General features: G+C 40.8%; 1 protein-coding gene across 9 annotated transcripts in view; it reads right to left on the bottom strand.

Moving 5' to 3' along the window:
- Positions 1-20,098, bottom strand: part of Bnc2 (basonuclin zinc finger protein 2) — a 403,030-nt gene that overhangs the window by 234,769 nt on the left and 148,163 nt on the right. For 7 of the 9 annotated variants that reach the window (XM_050157442.1, XM_050157444.1, XM_050157439.1 and 4 more), the window contains one exon: positions 4,212-4,295. The exons of the other annotated variants lie outside the window; for them this stretch is intronic. In XM_050157442.1, coding sequence (XP_050013399.1) covers positions 4,212-4,295 — 84 coding nt within the window. The remainder of the gene's footprint in view (positions 1-4,211; positions 4,296-20,098) is intronic. 9 annotated transcript variants of the gene reach the window in all.

Genomic DNA, 20,098 nt, shown 5'->3' with positions numbered 1-20,098 from the left:
TGCACTTTCTCTGTTACAAGCTCCTTGTGATTAAAACGACAGCCTCCTACACAGCAACTTGGACAATGGACACAAACACAGGGAAAACTAATCAAGGCAAACAAGGTGACTTTTCCACACCCATAGATGGATTTTGTAAATCTTCAACGGCTACTGCATTCTATTCGACACTCGGCGCTGAACATTTGGTGTCTGTATATTAAGTGCTTCACTGGGATGTCCTATGGAAGAGATTGTCTCTCTTGGAGCTGAGGGACTCAACGGGGAGCTGGGCTGGTGACACTCTTTGCAGCCAGCGGACAACAGTAAACTCTTAGCACTCCCAGAGTTGCATCAAATTTTCCTTGGACTGAAACTGAAATGAAAGTTCAATTACTGAGAGGTAGATAAGTAAAATAAACAACTAATTTCATACAGAGAAGTTGGGAGAGCGTCATCTGGACCTCATTCTGTTGTCTCTGAACACTGTATCTGAAGGGGAAAAGGAGCTGAGTAAACTTTAAACTCGCATGTAGGGATGTATTGCTTGTGTGTCCCTGGCAGATGTGGAAAGGAGATGAAATGGGCAGGGGAGAATCAAATATCCCTTCGCTGCAGGTTTGCCGAGAGAAAGAGCGCTGCAAAGACCTCACATCTGGCAATCATTTGTCAATAGCTGGAAAGAGAACGGCAGGAAACTTTCTGGCTCTTGGAGAAGATGAAAAGACAAAAACCATGTCTCTCTCCTCTCTCTCTCTCTCTCTCTCTCTCTCTCTCTCTCTCTCTCTCTCTCTCTCTCTCTNTCTCTCTCTCTCTCTCTCTCTCTCTCTCTCTCTCTCTCTCTCTCTCTCTCTCTCTTTCTCACACACACACACACACAGAAAAAGTACACGGACAACCAGACTTATGCTCGACCACTGCCACCCCCACCCCCAAATTTAATGATCTTCAGATAGACTCTACTCCATGGTCAAAAACATGCAGTCACTTGACTTGTTAAAGCTGCAGTGTGTGTACATTTTTCAAATAAACCCCAGGGCTGATGTTAGAAAATCAAAATCAGTCAAGCATAGACCGCCTGGTACTTTGGGCAGGAATCCTTGTGGTTTAGTCAATAAACAGAATCTGAATGAAAGACACCACAGTAACTAGACAGTAACGTTTTGAACAGCTCTTAACCTGAAGGGAGGTGGGGGGATGGGGCACTAGTGACCAAGGACATAAGGCTACCAGTCCACTTAGAGCCGAGTGCCTGCAATGTGACTGCTTACTATACTGTCTTCTGTGTTTCTAACAAAGAGTGGGGAGAGAGAGAGGGAAAGAGAGAGAATGAGAATAATCTTATATGGGGGTGTTATGAGTGAATCTGAGAAGAACTTTTAGAACATTAATTATACCTATCTAGTAAGGTGGAAGGGGAAACCTGTCTCCATTTTGTTCACACTGGCACACTACAGACAATTTGCAGCTTCACTGTGTGTTGGTAAAGATGATCAGCTATGTCCCCACTGGTTCACCACACAATAAACAAAGTTTTCGAGATACCCCCATACCACATTAATTAAATTCTCCAAAATCACAGAAAATAAATCTGCTCACAGTGATAGATAGACTTGGAGGGGTTGCTGCGTTTAACTAGCAGGCGCTGCTGCTGTGGCACTTAGCCCTGTGACTCCGCAGTGAGTGCTGCAGGTTGTTTAATAACCTGGCAAGTTCACAGCAGCTTGTCAGATTATTACAGGAGCAGCGTCATCACTAAACAAGCCTGATCACGGTTAATTACAATGCAGACCAGAGAGCAGCCACGATTGTTCATTAATTACAGGAAGCACCTCATTTAAATTTTATGGAAATTTACACTTGCACCCCGGTATGTCTGGAAAAAAAAAAAGAGATCCTTCACGCATTCACAGAAGAAAGGAGTCTGTGGTTTATGAAACATCACAGTAAATTGTGTCTAATCTGGTATTGAAATATTGGCTCATTATGTACTCTAATTTTCTAAGCACTTCAGTGGTAAAAAAAGACCAAGTTGAACCTCACATAGTGAACTCCCAACCAAGAAAAAAAATGTGAAGGTAACTCTAACAACTCAAACCATGACTAGATGCAGTGAGGATAAGAAAGGTAACTTTTTATTAAACATATACAAAATACTTGTCAGCAATTAAGGAGGGTCTGCCCTAGAAGACCACTTCCTAGAAGGCAACTGTACAGGTGTACAACTTCAGAAGAAATGAGGAAAATAAGCCAACACGTGGTGAACTAAGGCTGATCTTCTAGCTACTCGAACATATTAACCCAAAAACACAACAGGTACCTTTGAAAAAGTCAATCAGGCACAGACTTGCAAGACCAAAGATATGAGGATAAGTATTGGAAATACCAAGATTATTAAACCATGAAGCTGCTAAGGTAGCTGAAAATATAAGAATAAAAGGCAGGGATTTAAAAATAAAAAAGAAGTTAAGGACAGAAAGAGGTTCCATGAGTCATGAGAATGTAAATCAACTGAAGTATAAAACTAAACCATACATGAGAGTATATCCCTAAATGAAAATTCTTAATAAGAAGCAATATAAACAAAGTATTGCTTCCAAACAATGTGCCCTAGAAGACACTCTGAGAATCAGGAGGCCAAGCAGCAAACCTCTGGCCATTTACAATGCCTAAAAGAAATGAAGCCTAAAGGTACTTCTGGAATAGTTGGTTGGTAAAGAACAGAGGCAGTGTACTGTGACTGACATAGAATGACCAAAATGGATATTACTAAAAGGATGGAAGCCATACATGGGGGAGGAAAGGACAAGAGAAGCAGAAGGTTTAAGTATGTCCAGACTAATTCACCAATTCAACCTAGTTGACAGTCTTTCAAGAGACGTAATTTCCCCCTTCAGTCTACTAAAATAGTGCTAAGGAGGGGACTAGGAATGTCACCATTTTCCTTAGTTTCTATGCGGAGACCACATTGACTTGTCGACCATACCGTTTACCTACAACCAGACTTTCACTAAACACAGACATGCACTTCTTTCCTCCTTCACTGTGCCAAGATAATATGCTAAATAAACATTTTTTACATTTTATTGTAGACTGGCTTTGCAAACCCATTTTCTTCCCACTATAACTCAAGGTTCAAAACACATTACCCGCACAAGCCACTAATGGTGACTGCTGGAAGAATATTCTCACGTCATGCCAAACGTCAAGGATCAAGCTAATCCCCACAAGAAGCCTTCTGTCACTCCCATCTGCATGTCACATACGCTGTTAGTTTTCCAGAACTAGGAAATACATGATCATAGCTTGAATGTGCCACACCTGCTTTCCTATTGTACCACATCCATACACCACCTAGACAGTACCAGCTTGGGACGAAACAAAGCTCAGGTGGTCTTCTCGAGGCCAAGAGCAGGTGTGCAAGAGATGTTACTCCCCCCCCCCTTAGTACTATAAAAATTGAAGCCTCCCTATCCCACCCTCATTTCCACTACAAGGAACTCAATTGGAAAAATGGTTCTCTTTTATTATGTGTTGCATCTAAATTAGAAAAAAAATAAAACCTTAATATTGTTGAAAAACCTAGGAAATGATGCCAAGCCAAGACTTTGAGAAAACTGGGTTTATTCATGCCATCCATGTTGAAACCTCAGCCTGTACATTGTGATGGCAAACATAGCCCTCAAAAATCCAAAAGCACACAGAGGCGGAGATGCTCTTCATCATCTTTATATTTTTTATTTTGCAATATGCCAAGCCAGGTCCAATGCCTCAAGACCACACAAAGTGAACAAAAATCCAAGCCAGCATTTTTAGGAGAACTGTACTTTGCACACATCTCCCAGTGTACTAAGACAGAGATGCTTATTGTTAAGGGTTACTCTCCCTAAGTACCCAGGTTTGGAATCACTTGCCAAAAGTCTTGTACTAACCTGTGTTAGTCTACACAGTCAGCCTTCAGGATCAGGGAATTTTTTTTTCTACCCCAGAGTACATCTCATGGATGGATGGATAGATGGATGGATGGATGGACAGATAGATAGATGGACAGATGGATGATAAACTTCTTCCAATTATATACAACTCTGCTTACAAGGCTCTTACATTAATCCTTCTTTACTCTGGTCTAAAGGGTTATCATCTCCTGATAGCACTGATAACACTGTTATGGCCTCCAGGGACCATGGTTTCTGTCACACCACCCCCAGCTAATAAAACAGTAAGACTCCAACCTGGACATCCAGCCTCTGGTCTGGCTCCTCCAGGTTTGGGCAAAAGTCTGCACCCAGCACTCTGCCAGCACATGCCAGTGGAACCTGAGGGAATATGGCTGGGTTAGATGCTGGGTATGGGGGCTGCAACATAGTCAAACTCTACCCAGACAGAAGCAGGGACATCCCAATCGCAGGTCTGAAAAGGGCCATGATGACCTGACACATATTTGACATTTGCTATGACAAATATATTGAAAATACATTAAACTTAGTTTATAAACTATGAAAATATAGTTATAAGAAGGAAATATCTCCATAAATTTTGCCCCCATGGCCCCGGCCCTATATTTACATCATACAGCAAAAAAAAAAATAGTCATAAATGTCTATAGACAGAAAGAAAGGAAGTTCAAAGGGAGAGAAAAGAAAAAATGAGGGGAGAAAAAAACTGAAACAGACTTTACTGGACATTGATGATACCTTCTTTCTACCTATCCTTCAATTTCCAGAGAAAATTGTATTTTCTATCATCTAAAGTTCCTTTCTACTCTTAAGACATGTTTAATTTCCCTCTTATCAGATATGTTAGCACAGGCAGATTTTAACTTATAAATATCTATATTTTATTTGCAAGCTACTATCTTGTTTTACGTCTTGTTTGTTGGAGAAGGGATGTTTTGTTCATACTGGGAAGGACACTGAAAGTAGTACTTGACACACTATAGGCAAGTGTTTGGCTATCAACAAACCCCCAGCCTCAATACTTACTGTGTTTAAGTATAAGAAACACAGCATAAAGCTTATTCCAAAAAAACAACAGCAATGAGATGTTTTAATTTGGTAGCTAATTCCCAGCGTCTAAAGTTCTACCATGAAATTCATGAAGATCCTCTTTCAAAATTACGTCTTCTATTACAGTCAGTTAGTTTCATCCATTACCTACTCCAACTTACTTCATCTCTGATTTTAAGATGATGAGAAATGGATTTAGAATCTATCTAAACTTATTTCCTATGTTTAGCATTTTTCTCTAGGGCTTGAAGATCTAGCTTAAAGATACTAAGCAAGGCTCCGGATTCTACCCCCAGAATAGCAAATATAAAATGTTCTCTTGGTATTTGTCAACACCTACTCTGTGCTAACCACATTATCTACCAATATCTACCACAATGCATCAATCATGGGACACATCACCTGTGTCTCCCTTTGGCATTTGAGTCTTTCAAAATTCCAATTAAGTTCACTTGTGTTATCAATGTCCTTGTCAAGGGGTCAGTCCTCAGTCAGGTAAGCTACTGGAGTGATTCCCTCTTCCCCCCATCTTTCAATCAGCTTGACGCTCAGGCTCTCAACAGCTCTTAGTAGATACCACCTGCCCCCAAGGGCTGTCTCTCATACCGGTTAACCTTTCAAACACTTTTAAAACCAAGGTTCCCCTTTCTGCTTAAATCTCTTATTTGTCTTTCATGCCGAGGCCCAAATAGTAAAAGGCCTAAATGTCATCTGTTGTCACAGATAATAAGTCTTGCTGGTTTATGAAAAGGGTTTTGGTTGGTTGGTTGGTTGGTTGGTTGGTTGGTTGGTTGGTTTTTCGAGACAGGGTTTCTCTGTAGCTTTGGTGCCTGTCCTGGAACTAGCTCTTGTAGACCAGGCTGACCTCGAACTCACAGAGATCTGCCTGCCTCTGCCTCCCGAGTGCTGAAATTAAAGGCATGCGCCACCACCGCCCAGCCTAATTAAACCACCTTTTATCTTCAACAATTTTATGAGTATTTACAATCTATAAGCAAAAAATATCAAGACTTACAGTAGATAATTGCCTCTGTGTTACCTGCTATTAAGTTGAAAAATTCAAACTTTAGAAATGAAAAGAAAAAAAAAATACTGAGGACAAGATCCTGGGTAAGAAAAACTCCATTCAGTGCCATCAGTTCTAAAGGTGTTTGCTGATTTTACACATTATAATGACAATACAGGAAATTGTCCACTATTTGTGTTTTATTCTAAAACAATATAAGCAATTTTTTTAAAGAATTTATACTCTATAAGTTGCGGGAGGGGGAGACTGGGTAGAGAAGCAGAGGCTTTAGGAATTTGTGTTGTGTCGCAGAGAGAAATGATGCTGATTGTACCCTGCAGTTGACATATGGAGGGGCACTAATGAGTTCTGCATCAGTAATTCTCTCAAGGGGACAATAAAAGGAAAAGGAAAAAAATCAATCTTGGAATATTCAATATCAAAATGAATCCTCTCCCATCCCGCAAAAGATTCCTACGAAACCCAATGAATGTGACGACGGAGCTGACTGAAATGGTTTCCATAAGCCAGAATGTATATACGGCAAATTGTGTGTAAACAGTACCTTATTTCACATACACAAAGTAAATTGCTACTTATCTTAATATTATCTGACCATGTCACAAATCCTGAGCTTCTAGACTCTTTTCAGCCTCACACTCCCAGAATGCAATTTATAAACACTCTCAAGAGGAAAGGAGAAAGTTAAACAACTATAATTACATTCAATTACAACTTCAGACACTTAGAAATACAGTTCTGAGAGGGAAGCAAGTCTTTTGAGCAGGGGAGGAAAGCTGCAGCAGCTACCAGGATGCTTCAACAGTCCGAGTCACAGAGAAGAACTCGTGGCGGGTGGCATTCCTGAACTCAAGAGTCCTAGGATTTCTAGCAGGAGAAAGGAAATCAGAAGGACGCGTGACTTCCATGCTCTAGAGACAAAGCAACTGAGATTCAAATCCAACTGCACAGTTCAGGAGGTTACAATCCAGCAATGCCCAGCGCCCCGTCACAACTGCCACAGCCAGTGCCATCCGTTATCACACGGAGAAAGTCTTAAAGAAAAATAAGTGGCAACTGGGGCATAAAAGATGATGAACTAATTAGCTGTAATAGGGCATTGATTCCTGCATCTTTTGATTTAGAAATCTCAAGTTAGCCCACTCTCTCTAAGTAACCAGAAAGGGACTGCCATTAAGGGACGACACAGATGTCTGCCCTATCCTCCCGCTACTGTGAACTGAGAGGCTGAAACACAGTAGGCCTAGCTAGTATTTGCAATATAAATATTAAAGTGACTTCGAGATTCTTCTTTATGCATGTTATGCATGTTCTTCTGTCACAGTAACCAGTGTCTATGTCAACACCACACTCGAAGATGAAACCACACTGGGTTTTCACAAACCATTCACAAGAATTACAACCTCATGGACATTGTAGTCTTTAATTGTCCTTCTAATTAGGTTTTGCTTTTAGAGTTAATAAAATGTTTTTTCTGATGAAGAAAAAAAATAACAAACCAATCAGCTAGTATTTCAAAACTTGATTCTACAGGTTTCTTTGTGGGATTCTGTTTTGAACATATAGACTTCATTCTGCTGGTTTGGTAACAAACAGCAAGGGAGAGAAATTGCAAAAGACCATGAGATCTCCAGGGGAAGCTGAAGCAGGGTACCTGGCTGCTCTTGTACAGACCTCAGAGGAATCATGGTGCATGAGAGAGCGATTTACAACTTACTTTGTGTATAATCAGCAGAAACAAAAGATGACAACAAGCACAAAGGCTTCTCTCTCTCTCTCCTCTCAGGAGAATTCAGAAAGGGAGGGCCAGTGGGCATTCACTTCAGTGTCAAAAGGGCTTTCGGAAAACACATTTTCTGTGGGACAGGGAGGAAATGTACCAGACTTCCTCAACTCCCCACCACCCCACCCCTGTCTCTCTCCCTCTCCCTCTCTGTCTCCCTCTCCCTTTCCCCCTCCCCCTTTCTCTCACACATGTACACACACACACACACACACACACACACACTACAATTTTATTCGTCTACTTAGGATACATATAAAACTGTTAGGCATTAGACTTCAAAAAATAAAACAAAAACACCAAGAACTGAAAAGGGATGCAGCTCAAACTATCTGGAGGTGAGTGGATGGGTGTGGAGGAGGCGTAGAAGAATAAGAACAAAAAGGAGACACAGAATCAACGACTTGAGGAGAAATATGTTACTGAGAAAGGGGCTTATGGAGCCAGGGATGACTCAATCTGAAATTCAGTTTCCCTTTTAAATATAAAACATTCATGTAAGCTTTTCCCTGACAGGCATCATGAAAGTCACAGCCCAAATAAACAAAGTAACTTCGATGGCAGCTCAAGTCTTCACAGTTAAGCTGGCTATAAGCCCAGATCAGTTCTGAATCACTCCAAGTGTTTTGGTGATTTCCAGTCCAGCAATGATGAAAGGGGTAAAGAAACCAATCAGAAGAATGTAGAAAAGAATGAATATACAAAGGTGGATATGAAAAATAGAACGAAGGAAAGAGATAAAGAGAAGGTACATTCCTTTAAGAGGACTCGGGGACATGCTGAGTGCAAGAACTGTTACATTCCAAGCCAGAGGAAAGCATTAATGGTGCTTCAAGATGCCAAACAGCAAGAGGAAAACCACCCATATAATACAAGTTCTGGAAAGCCATTAAGTGAAATAGCTCATACAATAGCTAGGCAGGATCTCTAGAGAAAGAGAAAGAGAGAGAGAGAGAGAGAGAGAGAGAGAGAGAGAGAGAGAGAGAGAGAGAGAGAGAGAGAGAGGGAAGAAAAAAGATTTCCCACTACCGTGAAGATGACGATGTATGCAAAGCACGGTGCTGCCAAATACATGAACAAAAAAGCAGAAACAGTAAGGTGAGCTACAGGGGCTGGGTGTGCACCTAACTTACATCAGAACTTCTCAACTGATAATTAAACTAAAGACAGGACTAAAAGTACCGAATCATGGATCTCTAGGCTAACACTGCCAAGGGTTAAGCACACAGAATCTAAAACAGAAAAATGAATGTTCTACTCCCTGATGAGAAAGGAATGCATATGTCGCAATGTTCTTTCTTCTAATAAAAAGTGGACAGAAATATACCCATTCTTATAGAAGCCTGAGATGAGACAGGGATGCTCTCAGAAGAATCAGGTAAAGATGAGGGGGGAAGATTATAAAGGAAGAATACAGAAGTGGATATGTGACACTCTGGAGTCATGTGATCATACTACTACTCATCAGATTGACAGGAGTTGATAAAAATGGCAGATGACTTGGAGGTGGAGACGGTGTGCCCCCAAGAGTGGGAAGTACTTAGGAGTACATCCTCCCAGATAAGCTGCCCAGGAGGAGGGCTCCAAGCTCTGTGGCAGGAGCCACCTGAGCGACCTCCAATTACTGGAGATGTTCACAGCCACAAACAAGAACCCCTTGTTTTCATGCTGTAAAACATGGGATAAAAGGTGAAAGTCTCTCTTCCCTAGTGACACCCTGGGGAGTCTAATGGACCATGAATAATGCTAAAATTATACAGAATCTCTCTTCTAAAGTACTTAAAGGACGTTATACCTAATACTTATTAATTCCCACATCAGACAAATAGAGAACTTCACTGCATTATTTTCCCTTTATCACTATAGTCCTCTTCCATGTTTGATAAAATGGACACGTGGAATTAAGACAAGCTCTTTCTAGTAACATTCATCTTCTATGAAAAAAAAAATCCTACCATGTGATAAAGTTCAACTAACACCTTTCAATTCTCAGTTTATTTGGGGTTTAGTGTTAAAGAAAGTAAGGATGCAGTCATTTTAACCTGTGCTATCGGTAGAGTTTTTAAAAATTATTTTTTTAAAAAAGGTACAAAACTGAAATGATTCCAATTAGTTCCGCTCACTCTTGTAATTCAATATTTTAGAAACTAAACATCAGAGCTGTTGCTTAATGGTGTATACATACTGCCAACTTTGAAAGCCGATATTTAATGAAAACTTAAGTATGTTTATGCATGCCCAATATTTTTGTCTTCATTGCTCAACTCCAACCACCCTACAGACAGGCAATATTTAAAAAGTTCTTAGCTAGGCGGTGGTGGTGCACTTCTATAAACACAGCACTCAGGAGGCAGAGGCAGGCAGATCTCTCAGTTAGTTAAGAAGCCAGCCTGGTCAACAGGGTAAGTTCTAGGATATCCAAGGCTACACAGCGAAACTCTTTCCCTTAAAACAAGAGGGAAGAAAGAAAGAAAAATGAACACTCTTAATAGATGCTGGCCTGTTTAAACCTAAGCTGTGGCTCCTTGTCACTTATCTCAGAGCCTTGTTTCCGTATCTGTGTAAGATGAGTCCTCATGTCTCCTATGTAGGGTTGGGCAGTGAGGTTGGCAAGATGGTGGATGGAAAACATCCTCTAAGAATTCAGCGCATGTGCTTCCACTGGTATCACAAAGTAACACCCTGCACATCTCTCCCATGAGGGCTCAGAAGTTTGAGATACTAAGCAAAGGAAGAAGTTTGACAACGACAGAAGCAAACTTCAAATGGCAATGGGGATACTGAACATCTCCTCAGTTAGCCTCACTTAAAGTCCAATGCTACTAATTTTGGCAAGGCTTCTTGTTCTCGTGGTGCTGTGTTAATAGCATCACTCAAAAGGGCTGCCGACTGAAGTTCACCACGGGAAATGCTAATTACCAGCATATTGGACCCTCTGTCCCTCCTCCACAAGCCAATCCTCCTGCAAATAAGAGATCGGGCCCTTTTCTGAGTGTTCAACAACACTACTGACTTGAGTTTTGAATTTAAGAAGCAGAGTTACTAGGAAGCACACATGAATACAGTCTAAAGTAATTTAACTCTCTAGGAACATGGTCTTGACTGACAAGACCTACAGCCCACATTGATGCTCCACACTCAACCTGCTCTGCTGGGCACCCAAGTAAGGAATCCTGACCTCCAGGAGAGCAAAGACTCCCCAGATGCTAACTTCACTTAAAAAGAGACATGACTACTAAGGGGAAAAAAGGGGGACTCACTGGGGTATAGATCTGAACCTCCATCATCACATGCTCTGAAAATGACAGTGGGGATATCAGAAGTACAGAAACATGGGATGAAAACCACCATGGTCAAGGAATGATAGCACCAATTCACACATATTAAAAACATTAATCAGACACTGATGTGGGGGGCAAACACTAACATGCAGATGAAATTTTTACACTAAGACATTCTTAGCCAATTTCAGGGCAAACTCCTATAATCTAAGCACTTGTGAGGCTGGGACAGGAAGACTACAATATGGAGGCTAACTTTTCTATAAACAACAAACAAACTAATGTCAAGTCTCTTTAAACTAAGCTACTCCAGAGTTTCTCAAGCTGGATTTCCATAATAATAAAGACTTGGCACCAGAGATCACTTCCTAAATATAACTCCAGTAGCACAGACACTGAGAGAAACAATGAATATATGGGACCTCCTGAAACTGAGAAGCTTCTGTAAAGTGCAGGACACGGTCAACAAGACAAAATGGCACCCTACAGAATGGGAAAAGATCTTCACTAACCCCACATCAGACAGAGGGCTGATCTCCAAAATATACAAGGAATTCAAGAAAATGGTCATCAAAAGAACAAATAATCCAATAAAAAATGGGGTACAAGGGAATCTAAAATGGCTGAAAGACACTTAAGGCAATGCTCAACATCCTTAGCTATAAGAGAAATGCAAATCAAAACAACTCTCAGATTCCATCTTACACCTGTAAGAATGGCCAACATCAAAAACACTGATGACAACTTATGCTGGAGACGTGGTAGGGTAAAGGAAACACTCCTCTATTGCTGGTGGGAGTGCAAACTGGTACAGCCCCTTTGAATATCAGTATGGCGATTTCTCAGAAAATTAGAAAACAACCTTCCTCAAGACCCAGCAATACCACTTTTGGCTATATATACAAAGGATGCTCAATCATAACACAAGGACATGTGCTCAACTATGTTCACAGCATTGTCATGGCCAGAACCTGGAAACAAGTTAAATGCCCCTCAACCAAAGAATGGCTAAAGAAGATGTAGTATATTACACAATGGCAAAAAAAAAAAAAAAAATAGAATAATAGCACCTTGAAATTTGTGGGCAAATGGATGGATCTAGAAAACATCATATTGAGTGAGGTAACCCAGACAAATATATGTACTCACTCATAAGTGGCTTTTAGACATAAAGCAAAGAAAAACCAGCCTACAATCCCAGAGAACATAGATGACCCTAAGAGAGACATGCATGGATCTAGTCTACATGGGAAGTAGAAACAGACAAGATGTCCTGAGTAAATTGGAAGCATGGGGACCCTGGGAGAGGGTAAAAGGAAAGGGGAGAGAAAGGTGGGAGAGCAGAGAAAAAAGTATATATAGCTTAATTACAAAAAAAAAAGAAAGAAAGAAAAAGAAAGAAAGAAAAAAAAGAATTGGGATGCCCCAGACATGGAGATACAGGTCTATGATCCTAGCATTTGAGAGGCTTATCTGGTTTCAGGTTGAAGTCAGATCTGGGATACAAAGTAAAATTCTGTTTCGGAAAAAGAATGAATTGGGATGAATGTATTTCTAATGAGAGGAAGGAAGTGGCCTTCGGGAAATAACCAGAAATCACTGCATTTCTCTTCGAAAGGTGATGTTTAGAAAGGTGTCCAGTCAAAAGAAAATGTATCTGTTTAAGTTGCTCTTACTTATAGAGACATAAAAACAGAACCAATCAATTGGTTCCTTTATCTTTCTCCCTAAATTCACAGTGCTGGAAAGGAAACGGTGACTAGAAATGCATGTGCAAAGAACAAACAGCGAGGTGAAGTGGAATGTGACGGAACACGTCTTTGCAAAGTCAGGAGCACAAACGCTATCCCAAAGAGCACGGCATTTCAAGTTATCCCTGAACCATCTACATTAGATCAGTGACTGTTGGTAAAATAGTGTGCATACATAGCTGGGCGGTGGTGGTGCATGCCTTAATCCCAGCACTCAGGAGGCAGAGGCAGGCAGATCTCTGTGAGTTCGAGACCAGCCTGGTCTACAAGAGCTAGTTCCAGGACAGGCTCCAAAGCCACAGAGAAACCATGTCTCGAAAAACCAAAAAAAAAAAAAAAAAAAAAAAAATAGTGTGCATACAATAGATTCAGTACACAAATGACTGGCTAGAGATACAAACACCTCTGAAGAAGCCTGAGGTCCCATCAGAAATGAGTAAAACTGACAATGAGCACCAAAAGTGGGTGACCACAAGTCCTACCACTAACCAGAGGAGCCCTTGGTATCTGAACAGGAGAGCCAGAGACTATAACAGCTGCCAGAGATCAATAAACTGTGCCCAAAGATCCATGAAGCAAGCTGATTTTCTCCGAATACAAAGCCTGAACTCTGGAAAAGTTAAAAGGAGAAAACAAACAAAAGGCACATTCAATCCTGTTGTTTCTATAGTAAAAACATTGTCAACTCAAACACAAACTATACTGTATGCAGCACAATCCTCCCTCCAAGCTGCAAAGGACCGAGGCATAAAAGAGAAAAGAGACCCAAAATTGATTTCAATGAAATATGCCATATATCCACCACAACTGCACCAATCTCAACTGGGATGAAATGCAAGAGGTAGGAAAAGCTGCCCAATTCTGCAGCTCAGGTAAAACGCAAAGGCAAACTTCCCACCAATGACATTCCTGTTACCAGTATCTCAGGAAGTAGGGCATAAAATAAAAAGGAACTTTGTTTATCTTCCAGTGGGGATCTCCTTATGTGCTCTAAGTGAATGTGCTTTATTCCTGAAACCTAGCAGCTCTGAAAGCTTAAGTGTGTGTGTGTGTGTGTGTGTGTGTGTGTGTGTGTGTGTGTGTGTGACCTCACATACTCCAAACGACACCTAATGATAAGGAATGCTAGAAATCACCATTTTCCCTCTGCACACTTTCAACAGTATGCTCCACCTAGGTTTCATCTGTCACCTCTAGATAAACAGGACACCGGATCCCCCCCCCACACACACTTCTCTTTCATATGAATGTTAATCCTGAACTGTCATGCTCCCACTAAATTTTCTAGATGTCCAGTTAGCATTTCGCTAACCAAGCAGACTCCGTTAAGGCTACTGGGCTTGTTTCCTTGCTAGAGTGCATCGCTGGCTTTGCTGCCTTTTGCAATGGCATCACCAAAACCTCATTAACAAAGACTCGGAGCCATAGATCTTAATTAAAAGTCTTCTCCATACATCCCAAACCCACTGATTCTGAAAGCCTGTCTTTTCAGAAGATAGAGACAGCCTTGCTTTTCAGTCTCCTCTGCTGTCCCTCACACACCTTGCAGATCATCAGTTCTATTAAGTATGTCCTAGACTCTCTGCACAAACCTTAAATGACAACCCCAAGTCTATTGTTCTACACTCACCAACCGGTGCTGCACCCACCCCTCCAATGGTCACACATGTTCTCCAAGGTGATGTTTAAATTCCCCACAAATCATCAATAAGTTCTTTCTAGACCCCAGGGAATCCAACTTTAGCCTGTCTTTTCAGTCTTACGTTCTCTCGCACCAAGGAAAACACTTAGCTGGAGTCTAAGTAGCCCCTCTGATGTGCCTTGCGTCCTGTCTGTGCTTTTCTCACGGGACACACTTCTCTGGCTGGTCTTTTTGCAATGGCCTCCCCTGATTTTACTTCTGAACCCTCTGTATTTCTCAACAGCAATTCTTCCACAAGATACCCTGGTGCAGAGGAGAAAAGGTTCTCCTTCTCCCTGGTGCTCTAAGATACTTTGGGTAATCACCGAACATCCTTGAACTTTAAACCAGGTTTTCTGTTATTAACAGCAATAACTAACGTATTCAGCTTTGTGTTCCTTCACAGCACCTATCAAACTGCTTTATTAACATCAGCCAACCAACACATATTAGCTAAATAATGAAAACATCTCTTAAAATTCAGAGCGACACCAGAGAAAAGACAGTAATTTTAACCATTTCATTATTCTACCTGATCCTCAATATAAACCTTCAGGGCAGGTCTAGGCCAATAATTGCTGTTTTTATATAAACTCAGGATGCAAAGAACTCATTAATTGTGTGCAGAGTAGTTAGTCCAGTAACTAATTCTGTGGTATATTCCTGCTGAGACAAGTCTCCTCTGATGTGGACTTGATTACTTTCTGAATAGACTTTGCATTTAACTTTACTCCCCAGCTGTATCTAGAACCCGATTCTACAAAGCAACCTTCCAGGGGTAGGAAAACGGACATGTCTCCCTTACAATATAACTTGAAGAGATCTTCTCTCACCCACTCAAATGGCCAGCATATGCTGAAATCAAAACAGTATAAAAACAAGCGGGCACATTAACTGCTTTGCCAATTTGAAATTTACTAAGGCTCGGGAATAGGAGTAGGTATGAAATGTCCCTTACTAATAAGCTCCTGAAAATCAGTACCAATTGTGATTCATCTAAGTAGAAAGTGACACGCCAACTAAACCAATCTGAAACAGAAGAGATTTCTGAGATAGGATGATATGAGAGTAGCTTACATCTACCAGACAAAGCGTCATCCCTAATCAGCTTTTAATTTGCTTCAAACAAGAGGAAAGTAAACTACAATAAGCCAAATGTAGTCCTGATGCCCTTATTTTATAAATAAAGTATTATTGAAACACAGCTATGCCTACCTTTTATATGTGTAACTGTCATATATATAACATTATATAAGGTTGAATAACTACTATACAAATCATACATGAACCCAGCCCTTGACAGAAAAAAGCCTGCCAAGTCTTTTTTTATTTTGTTTTTGTTTTGCTGCTATTGTTGTTGAAACAATATCTTATGTAGCCCAGGCTGGCCTCAATATTGCAAAAAAGTCAAGCGTGATCTTGAACTTCTAATCATGCTGTCTCTGCCCTCAAGTGCTAGGATTACAGGTATACACTACCACATTGTTGGTAGTGCTGGTTATCCAACACAAGGCCTGCATACTAGGCAATCACTCTACTGAGTTACATCCCCAACTGTTTCAATCTGTGCAAATATTAGGCCTTCTTCATGATCAGAATCATTTTTTATGAGTCCATGATTATGAATTAAGTATACAAATCCAAACAAGGACATTCATACTGAAGTACCATTCTTTATTGTTAAAAAAAGACTAAGAACCAAGAACTCATTAAATTAATTGTGATACAATAGTATAAGACTAGATTCAAATTATGATACATCTCCTTTGTCTCTCTCTCTCATTTCCTCTCCCTCTCTTTCTCCGTTTTTTTTTTTTTTTTTTTTTTTTTTTTTTTTTTTTTTTTTTTTTTTTTTTTTNTTTGGTTTTTCGAGACAGGGTTTCTCTGTGGCTTTGGAGCCTGTCCTGGAACTAGCTCGGTAGACCAGGCTGGCCTCGAACTCACAGAGATCCGCCTGGCTCTGCCTCCCGAGTGCTGTCTTTCTCCGTTTCTAGCCCCTTCTCTTAGGAGAGAGTTCTAGGAACTAAACCCAGGCCATGTGAACACTTAGCCCAAGTACTGAGCTGTTTTTCCTGTCCTGCTGATGGCTAGGTATATCTACCACTATAAAAGATGGATCTATGGCACTGTGTTGGGCTTTTCTGAAGGGCACAAATACATACAGCTAAACCATTTAAAGTAGCTCTAATGTTCCACACATTTGTATGTATGTATGTATACATATATATGTATATGTAAATGAAGAAAGAAACTAAAAACTTGTTAGTAAAAAGGATCTTTAAATGGTAACACTAACATTTTCACTAGCTTTCTTAATTATAACTGTGTAATATAGCTGCATCTTTCCTGTAAAAGTCACACCCCCAAATTTGAGACTATTAAATATTAAAAGAAGTATGAATGGTTTAGACCCTTTGTTTTTTCACAAATTAAGAAGATAGAAGATACTGGTGGTATACACTTTTAATCCCAGCACTAAGGAGGCAGAGGCAGGAGGATCTCTTGAGTCAGAGGCCAGCCTGGTCTACAAAGTAGGTTCCAGAACATCCAGGACTATCAGAGAAACCCTGTCCTGAAAAACAACAACAAAATAAACCCACAAAACCCAGAAAATAAAAAGGTATATTTTGGGTGGAGGGGATGTTGTTCTTATCATTTTGTTTGGGTCAAGAGTTTTTTATTTTGTTGCTGCTGTTTTGAGTTATTCTTTTTCTTTATTTTAAAGACTGTAAACAACAAAAGCCTGAACATTTATGAACTTTTATCTCTACTACAAGAGGCATCCTAAACCATGGATAAAGTCCTGCCTTCATAAAGCACACATGAGTTAGGTGGAGGAGAAGAGGTTAACAGACTGGCTTCTTGATAGAGGTATATTAATTCAATCAGTTGCTTGCTTCTGAGTTACTATAAAAAGGTTCATAAAGTACCCAAAAGCCACAGAAGATTTTTAGAATTACGCTGCTCAGTGACTTATTCCCAGTGAAGAATAGAAATAAAGATATTTTTTTTTTCCTACCCTAACTTCCTTCGGCAAAAGTCAGCTTCCACACAATTGGCACACTGAGTGTTAACTAGTAACTGAGAAGTCAAGTGTATACGTCGTGGAGGGAACAAGAACCTGGCACCATAGCTGATGAGCATACGCTGACAGAATATGGGGTACGGACCAGATACAGTAGCAATCCCTGACAGAACAAGACAATAGCAGCCGCACGGCTGTCCCATTCTGTGCCACAGGCTTCGTTTCCAGTCCCACATCATGAGGGTTAGGTAAGGCTCTGGGAGGTTCTAGAAGTTCTCCAGTCATACCACGAGATCAGTACAAACACAGATACAGTCAGCTGGTAAGTATGGGGTTCTCCCTGGACTCACAGGAGAGAAATCATATATATGAAATACTATATAAAACCTCAATGTAAATTTACCAGGTGAGAAAACTTGAAATCCATGTCTTATAAAGAGATCACAAAATTAAGTCAATTACTTTCACAGACAATTTATTAAATGTAGTACTTTTTATGTTACTTTGCCAGCTTAATATAGATTCATTTCTGTTCTTACCTTTATTCATACATGCACAGACAGGACTGGAGAGTTTTAATCTTTTCATACTGAAGAAGAGTGTATATATTCAGACACAATTAAGCAAAGACTGATGGCCTGTTTTTCCATACTAGAATTATTTTATTAACTATGGATTACATAAAGTCTGTATACCTTGAAATTAAACATGCAAACGCTGTATATGAAGAAACAGCTACTCTTTACAGTGGTATTTACACTATTCCTTAGGTATGTTCTCCTAAAGACTAGCTTCTTCTCTAAATTCTACATAGTAATACCTCTCACATAAAATAAAACCTTCAAAGACAGACAAAGACAGAAGCATTCTGCCAGGTCGCATGAGCTGAGGGACAGGGGCATGAAGGTACCGTTTTCTTGGAACCAAGGTCTTATGCACCAAGGCAGAGGTCTAAAATGACATGATTCTATAGCTCTCATTTCATATGGAACAACTCTGGTTTTTATCAGTTCCTTCTATCAGACCCCTTAAAATTTTTGGCTTGAAAGGGTCAGAGTGAGAGAGGCTAAGTAACGTGGAGGGCTCTAGGAGGGTTCTGGGAAGGGGAAATAGAATAGATTTTGTTGGTGGATTGGGGGTAGACAGGGATGGGAAGAGGAGGGAGGGAGAAAGGACCAGGAGAGACAACTGGAATTGGGGTGACTGGAAACCCAGGGCAGTGGAAACGTCCTGGAACCTATGAGTGTGACCCTATCGAGGGCTCCTAGTAATGGAGGATATGGAACCTGAACTGAACATCTTTTGTAAGCAGGCAAGGCTTCCAGTGGTGGAACTGGGACACCAGCCCAGCTACAAAATGTTTTACCTACAACCTGTTCTGACTGCTAAGCAATGGTGGCTAGAAACTTGTGGAAGTGGCCAGTGACTGGAGGGTCTAACTTGATACCTGTGCTACACCATGAGAGGGAGAAGGGAACCCATGCTCAACACTGCCTGGATGGCCAGGAGCAGAAGATATGGTCCAGGGACCTAGGGTAGAACCAAACACAACTGGAAAAAAAAGTCAATGAAATGGTTCCTAATGATAGTCTTTTATATTCATGGATGGGTTCTTAGCCCAATCATCCTCAGAGAGGCTTCCTCTGATAGCTGATGCATAGACCCTCAGCCAACCACTAGGCAAGGAACCTCACAGAAGAAAAGGAAGAAGGACTATGAGTCAGAGGGGTTGAGACACCAAGAGAACATAGTTCACAGAAGTAACCAAGCAGGGCTCACAGGGGCTCAGCTGTAACCAGGGTACCTGCATGGGTCTGCACTTGGTCCTCTGTTGCAGTTCTTTAGTTTGGGGTTTTTGTGGGACTCATAACAATGGGAGTGGGGGTGTCTCTGACTCTTCTGCTTGCTCTTGGGACCTGTTTTCTCCTATTGGGTTGACCCATCCAGCCTTGATAAAAGAGTTTGTGCCTAGTCTTTCTGGTTGTTTTCCCTGGGAGGCCTGCTCTTTTCTGAAGGGAAATAGAGGAGAAGAGGATCTGGGGGAGAGAAGGGTGGAGCTGGGAGTAATAGAAGAAGGGGAAACTGTGGCTGGGATGTATTGTATGAGAGAAGAATAAATTCAAAGAAAACAATAGAAAGAAAGGGTCAGGGTGATTTCTACAACTGACTTGTTCCCATTTTTTTAATACCTAGCCCAGATAAGGAATGCCTAACTTGAACAAGTGATTAACCCTGACCATACAAAGACAAACAGACCCAGTAAAGAGGAAAGGAAGAACGCAAAGGCTCTGACGTTAACCTTGCTGAGTATAGATTTTAGACTTTCCTTTTTTTTTCCCTATAAAATGATAACAGAGGTTTCTTTCTTTGATGCTGTCTGAAGTCTATACAATGAGCTAATGTGAGCAGCGTGTCACGAACCAAGAGAAAATACGTGACAGCAATCCTTCCCTGTAATGCTCATAAACAGGCCAAAGCAAACCGGGATCAAGATGCGGTGCTCAAACCTTGTGGGGCTAAAGAAACCAGTTCTTAGGGGAAATAATAACGCTGGTCAGAGAATAT

The sequence above is a fragment of the Alexandromys fortis genome, unplaced genomic scaffold (assembly GCF_014885135.2).
Source record: "Alexandromys fortis isolate MF-2015 unplaced genomic scaffold, M_Fortis_MF-2015_v1.1 scaffold_64, whole genome shotgun sequence".
In the NCBI taxonomy this organism is placed as follows: Eukaryota; Metazoa; Chordata; class Mammalia; order Rodentia; family Cricetidae; genus Alexandromys; species Alexandromys fortis.
Note: the sequence above shows the minus strand (reverse complement) of the source record. Positions and strands in the feature narration are given on the sequence as shown.